The 7,500-nt window shown below is 38.2% G+C and overlaps 1 protein-coding gene across 2 annotated transcripts in view; it reads left to right on the forward strand.

The window, feature by feature from the left end:
• LOC137978830 (uncharacterized) overlaps window positions 1-7,500 on the forward strand; it is a 49,118-nt gene that overhangs the window by 7,309 nt on the left and 34,309 nt on the right. Inside the window, exons 1-2 of one of the 2 annotated variants that reach the window (XM_068825925.1) lie at window positions 2,091-2,223; window positions 3,676-3,935. In XM_068825925.1, the coding sequence (XP_068682026.1) occupies window positions 2,151-2,223; window positions 3,676-3,935 (333 nt within the window). In that variant the 5' untranslated portion in view covers window positions 2,091-2,150. Of the gene's footprint in view, window positions 1-2,090; window positions 2,224-3,675; window positions 3,936-7,500 lie in introns of those variants that run through there. The other variant, XM_068825924.1, reaches the window with a different exon arrangement.

Consider the following 7,500-nt stretch of genomic DNA (forward strand, 5'->3'; position numbering starts at 1 on the left):
TCAAGTTGGTGTGTGTGAAAGACAGAACAACAGTTGTTAAACATGTTGGCAAACTATTGGCAAAAATAGAGACAAGTTCTATTGTCGCCAACAAATTGCCAAGGTGTTTGCCGACTGCTTTTGTGCCGTTCAAACACTCCTACTTGAGTTTGTTAAACTTGAGTTTGCCGTGTGAAGATAATAAGATAGTAATGTGTGTTGCATCTGGAGGTGTTGTGTCGCTTGTTCATGGGTGGCGTGTAAGGCCGGTCATTGTAACCACTCTTTGGCTCTTACGCTTAAAATTTGTAAAATTTCCTTGTTTGAAAGTGGAGGTACACAAGATGTAATCAGTGATGTGGCAGCAAAATCCTGAGGCACACATTAGTAAGCTTCAAACCTCACCAGAGTTTGAATCAACAACAGCACATCTGGCACCCTGCTTGGCAAATTTTCGCTTTGTGTACAACAAATTCGAATCGGGATCCATAAGAAAACTGTCTTTCCCTTGAGTGATGTATTCTTCGACTCTTAAAAAGCAATAGCAACAAAAAGAAAAAACAGATGACTTGATTTCACGCAACTACGCCGGATCGAACGATGTAAGCTTACTAAAGTTAAAAATTTACCTCTTTACAATTTGATCTTTAAGCAGAATCGTTCCAACATTTCAGCCAAAACCGTAGCTCATCATTTTTTTAATACCGATGACCTTCTCCCACTTAAAGAAGAACCAGGAATGTAATTTTCCGCACGTCGATCGTTCATTTTCTCCTTTCCTCCTTCGAAAATAAGGCGTGTGTATCCTAAAACGCCTCGATGTCATGTATGGCCGCCATTTATGAATTCGGTGTATTTTCTTGACAATGGTGCTCCGCGCGCGTGCGCCTTCGGTGCGCGCGGATCTCCGCTAATAATTAACAATTATTCAAAGCGAAGGTAAATATCCACCACTTTCACCAACACAATGTTGCATAATTAGCCGAAATTATCGATAAATTACCAATTCTCCGTTTGCTCATAGGAGACTAATACTCTATAGGCTGATATTAGGAACTAAAAAAAAAACAAACAAGCAGATCCCGGTTGGTGTGATAGCACCTTTTATTACATCCATTTAGAAATCACTGGTGAGCCTTGAATTTCTGATTGGCTATCACCAGTGCGATTTATTCCCAAATCGCTCCAAATCGCACCATTTCCCCCGCCAATGAGAAGGGAACACTAAAACAAAACAACCAATCAGATTTCAAGGTAGTTTAAGGTAACCAATCAAATTGCAGGAAAATGAGAAACAAAAACAAAAAAACATTGTCTGGCGAATTTTGCAAATTTGTTCCCAACTGGATCAATAAAATATTGGTACTGACTAAAATCTTGTATACTTGCGATTTCAAATCGAACTCGCGCTACGCACTCGTTCGATTTTGAAGTCACACGTATGATTTCAGACCAGTTGCATTCCACTCAGTTCAATTACCATTATCAACATTTAGGTTTACACGATAAACCTTATAATTCCTGAAGAAACCAATTTGGGTCAGTGCAAAAAATACTTCCCAACTGCGGACAGGTGACAAAGGTGACTGCATTATTACAATGAACACCTTTTTAAAAAACACAAACAATGTCAAAGAAAATGACTCCAGATTCCAAAAAATGGTACTGTAAAACAAGATTACATGTAAAAACATAATTAAATTTTGTTTTATCAGATGCATGGGCGGGAAGCCTATTGTAAACTAACCTGGTGAATTTTCAACACTTGGAACGTAATAAGACTGTAAGAAGAAAACCCAGACGATATTCCGGTAAAACATTTTCACCTGATTGCAACTGACTTACGGGAATCCTTAATTAGACAGAAAAAAAAGAGGGATTTAGAAGGACTCCGAAAGTTCGTCAATGAAATTACATCAAATAGATTCTGAGATTTATGCTGTGGTCTTTTCATATGAACTTGCCTTATTCATATTTATACCACAAGAGCGTTGTATAATGAATAATTTATTTTATTTTGAACGAAGTGACTCGCTGTCCTAAATCTGATTGGGTAAGAATAATTTTCCTCTTTCCTTTCGATTCCTCGGCAATGATTATTCCAGATGTCACAAAAACGTCATAACATATCTATTTAACACTTTTTCATTGCGAAACTTTCTTGTTGAGACATGTTGCTGCTTTTTACGCTGATATTATCAGCTGAATGTTATTGTATCCGTGGGCAATTTAGCAACTCAAAAGGTTGGTACTAACTGAGGTCTCACAAAACTGTAGGCATATTAAAAAAAAAAACAGCGGCTGGTTGGCTACAGTGAATATTTCAGTCGACAATGTTTAATTTTCGGCATAGAAAAAAAATATTTGTTGAGCATGAAGTTTCTCTAACTTAAAAGAATTTCTTTAATTTTTTTTTTTTTTTGGAAAACCGGCTATTGACTTATTCGACAAAAAAGGCACAGAGTAATTCACACTAATATCTGTTTTGTCGGGAATTATTGCACAGAGTATATTATTCTTGTATTTTCAAACAACTTTACTTCGAGTTCTGGATAATTATGAGCTCAGATTTATTTTACCTCTACCTCTAATTTCATTTAGTAGTAGCGAAATTTTCTTCTTGTCGTGGTTTTGATAAAAAGGGCGTAAATCATCTAAGTAATTTGTTTATTTGAAAACTTGGTTACTCAGAATCGTATGAAAAATAAGATCCAAAAAATATAAGCAATTTGTATTGATTCTAGTGAGTTCCATTGATATGCAAGTAATAACAAGAATATGAAGGCTTTTCCATAAGATAAATATTTAGTAGCGTGCAATAACTAATTTATTATATGGCAGCAATTTTCAGGCTAAATGGAGCACTCTGGTTGGCTGGTTTTTGGTCGCGATTTTACAATGCGGAACATTACGTACGTATTTTTCTCTCTCTAGGGAGATTCAAGTTGAGCGAAACACAAAACGTTTTTAAAAAGTGCAATTTTTAAATTGCACTTTTTTAAAACGTTGCGATGAAGAATTTAAAAATTCTTCATCGCAACAGTAGAATTGTAGCAGGCGGGATTTAATTCTACAAGAAAAACGTCACCGTTCAAAATTCGCTGATAGAAGACGAATATTACGAACATTCACCAAGCGGATAAATGTCCATTTGCTCAAAGAAACGATGCCATATGATTAAAAAAAAGATACTAATCTCACTTGACCGTACTGGGGAATATTGCATAATCGGCCATCGGTCGTTTTTCTACAGTCCGCGCTGCGATCCGTCCGTACTGCAACGACTTAGGGTCAATATTCCCCAGTACGGCCCTCGCGCTTGGTTGGGATGAGGTTAATGACGCAGGTGCGTCGACCTGTGTTCAAGGAAGAATACCAGCTAATGCTGTTATTGCCAACTCGATAAATGCACAAACAATATCACGAACTTCAAAGCAATGTGAATAGGTAAAAAGTTTTAAAGAAAAATACCTATAGTAAGAATGAGTCCGAATTTCACTTAAGTGTACTATATTGAAATGACTGCCCTGTTGTCAAAGAATTAACCTCCCTTGCACCAAAGTTTACTTCGTATGCAAAGCCGTTGAATGCGGCATGCAATTCCTTGGTTCCTTTGTCACCTTTCCTTCATTTCATTCCCATTTCAAGGACGATCTGCTATAATTCGTATTAAAATATATTAACTTTTTCTGACAGATTGCAGACAACTGGAGTTTAAACCTTCGCACACATTTGATGGGAAGCGTTTGAAAAAGCACGTGATTCGCACAGAAGACGTCATAGATGCTAATTTTTGTCGAACCCTTTGTTATATGGAATCCTCTTGCGTCAGTTATAACTTGAAAAAGACGGCGAGTAGTGATGGGAAATACAAATGTGAGCTAAATAACGCAACGTTTGAAGGGCAAGAGGACAAACTGAAACCGGATTCAGAGTACATGTACCGTGGCACACAGGTATTCGAGTGATCAAAAATAAATCGGTTAACTGTTCCACTCCATAATTGAGTAATAACTGAGACGGGAGGCGAAGCGGGATGGTGTAAAACTCTCGTGCTGACTTTTAACTCTCGCCTTCTTTCACAGTTTACGAGAAAACGTACTAAATTTTATAAGCTTTTATGTAGCAATCATTACAACTCTCCAATTCCTGTCCCGAAGGTTAGGGCATAATAAGAAGCGCAAACTTAACTTGAAGAACATTTTTGTCCGAGTTTTCATACCTTTGTAAACGCCGAGGCCCTGGTAGCCAATACATCGCGCCCGCTCCAGCCCCCTGAACAAAAGGAACGAGCTGGCGAGTGCGTGCTGGCACGCAACTAAATGCCTGGTTTTCACGTTTCCATATATATATATATATATATATATATATATATATATATATATATATATATATATATAATCTAACTGCAGACAGTACTGTTTCGGCCTTCTGGGCCTCATCAGTGCAGTGCTGATGTCTGGGATGGAGGTTAAGCTTATAAAGCCACCCCATATATATATATATGTTTGTCTCTGCAATTGCATGATCTTTCCTGTGGTTGAGAATTATTCGCGAGGGAGGACTTCTTGTGGGCGCTGATTTTTCCTTCCAAATTTGGCATGCACGAATAGAAAAATCAGCGCCCACATGAAGTCCTCCCTCGCGAATAATTCTCAATCACATGAAAGATCATGCAATTGCAGAGACAAACACTCTTGTTCGTTAAGTGGTGATTGCTTAACCCAAAAAATGGTCTACCAAGCCATAGTTGAAAGCGCCATGGGAAAGGAAACATACATCGGACTTACCGCGAATCAATTCAAAACAAGATTCCGAAACCACACGGCTTCATTTAGGAATGAGAACAAAAGGAACGCAACCGAGTTGAGTAAACACATCTGGTCCCTAAAGGACACCAAAACGGAATTTGCTGTAACCTGGAAAATAATGGCTCGCGCCAGGCCTTATTCAAATGTAACAAAGAGATGTAATCTTTGCATAACAGAAAAATTCTACATCATATGTAAATCGAGAGCGGGCACCCTGAACAAAAGGAACGAGCTGGCGAGTGCGTGCCGGCACGCAACTAAATATTTGATAAAGCATATTTGAACCATCAACCTATAAAAGGAACGTTAGTCAGTCAGTGTTTCATGCACCTGACGAGAGAGGACCATCAGGCCCTTTCGAAACAGTTCTGTAGTGTTTTAATGTTCTAGTTTTTCCTTTCCCATACAAGTAATTATAAAGCTCCACGATTGTAGAGCATTCTTCGACTTAAAGATAAGGTTTTTACGTTTCTATAAAAAAAAAAAAATAATATATATATATTATATATATAATTATATATATTATATATAATATATATATATATATATACATATATATATATATATATATATATATATATATATATATATATATATATATATATATATAAATGAATGAATAATCAGGACACGATCATACTTTTGCCTCTGGTTTTCAAACAGGTCTGTTTCGTACAGGACGTTTAGTTTGTCCTGCACTCATCAGTGTGTAACCAAGAGTGATTTTATTCGCTGAAGATTACCCCTTTTTAGTCATACATGGCCGTTCGTGCTGCACGTTCCTATTTACCTAACGTTCTTCAATAGGTATTTCTCATTATGTCTACATTTACTAATCAACTCGTTGCGCTTATTGAGTGTTGCTGTTTGCGGCTGGCATATGATGTAATATTTCTCAGCTATGCATAAATTACAACGTTTTGTCGCGTTAGTATAATGCGAGGCGTGACAAAGAATTTTCCACGAAATTGTATAGTCGGTGTTGCTGTCCTTTAATTGCCAAATGTATTTGCTCAGTTCAGTTGAGTTGCTCTTCGCTCTTGCTTTAAACGATGCTTTATGGTTTGCGAACCTTGCTTTGAAATCAGTTGCTGTGAGTCCTACGTACTTTTCTTCCTTTTCGCTGGTCTTCACCGTTGCCTGATACACGATGTCTCTTGAGAGGCATTTTCCTTGTAATGGGCACGTGGTATTCCTCGGACAATTGCATTCCTTCTGGACATTATCTTTGCTACCTTTTGCCAGTTTTCTTTTGTTATTTCCTTCGATGATTGTTCTCACGTTTGGCATACAACTGTAGGATAGTTTTATTGTGTTCTTGTTGAAGATCTTGTGTAATTTATTGCTTTTCGGAAAGCATTTACGGATAATGTTCAGGAACTCTCTCCCCACATTGGTTTTCACGTTTTCGTTGTAGGGTGGGTTGAACCAGATGATGTTACGCTTCCTTTGCCGTCTCCCTTTCTTTGGAGCCGTTGGTCTAATATAATTAAGTTTGTAAACATATCCACTGTCGCTCAGCGCCTTTTGATATACGGGGGCTGCTTCATTGAAGACTTCCTCACTCGAAGAAATTTCTGACAGTCGCTTGTTGATTCCTTCAGGAATGTTCTTTAAGATGATTGGGGGGTGGTTGGATTTGATGTTGACGTACTGTAACACGTTGTTTGGTTTCATGTATGGTATGTGCTTTCCCGTGTTTAGGTCTAGGGTGACATCAAGGAAATTGACCACTTTCTTGTTGGCTTCGATCGTAATTCGTAGGTCGTTCTCCTGGAATGTTTTGCAAATGTCCTTCTTCATATTTTCAATTTGCCTTGGTGTCCCTTTGACTATGCCCAATCCATCATCTCTGTATAAACCAAAGGATGGCCCATGTTTTGCTTGTAATAGCGAAAGCATGTAACATACCACTAATTCACATGATTCTGCCCCATCGAAGCTCCCCATCGTTACATCGAAACCGGTGTTATTACCTTTCTTCCTCCAGGGCTCTTTTCCTTTGAATACTACTGTGCGTTTTGCGTGGATGATGATGTCTTTCTCGCAATCTTGTATGGTGTTAAACTGCTTTGCGAAGTCAATAGCTTTTAATAGTAGCTTTTCTGTTATGGATGGATAAAATTCCACGATATCGAATCCAATGAAACATCCGTTCTGCTTGTCGGGGAATGATCTGAATCAGATCATTCCCCGACAAGCAGAACGGATGTTTCATTGGATTCGATATCGTGGAATTTTATCCATCCATAACAGAAAAGCTACTATTAAAAGCTATTGACTTCGCAAAGCAGTTTAACACCATACAAGATTGCGAGAAAGACATCATCATCCACGCAAAACGCACAGTAGTATTCAAAGGAAAAGAGCCCTGGAGGAAGAAAGGTAATAACACCGGTTTCGATGTAACGATGGGGAGCTTCGATGGGGCAGAATCATGTGAATTAGTGGTATGTTACATGCTTTCGCTATTACAAGCAAAACATGGGCCATCCTTTGGTTTATACAGAGATGATGGATTGGGCATAGTCAAAGGGACACCAAGGCAAATTGAAAATATGAAGAAGGACATTTGCAAAACATTCCAGGAGAACGACCTACGAATTACGATCGAAGCCAACAAGAAAGTGGTCAATTTCCTTGATGTCACCCTAGACCTAAACACGGGAAAGCACATACCATACATGAAACCAAACAACGTGTTACAGTA

Source organism: Montipora foliosa, chromosome 12 (genome assembly GCF_036669935.1).
Source record: "Montipora foliosa isolate CH-2021 chromosome 12, ASM3666993v2, whole genome shotgun sequence".
Taxonomy (NCBI): Eukaryota; Metazoa; Cnidaria; class Anthozoa; order Scleractinia; family Acroporidae; genus Montipora; species Montipora foliosa.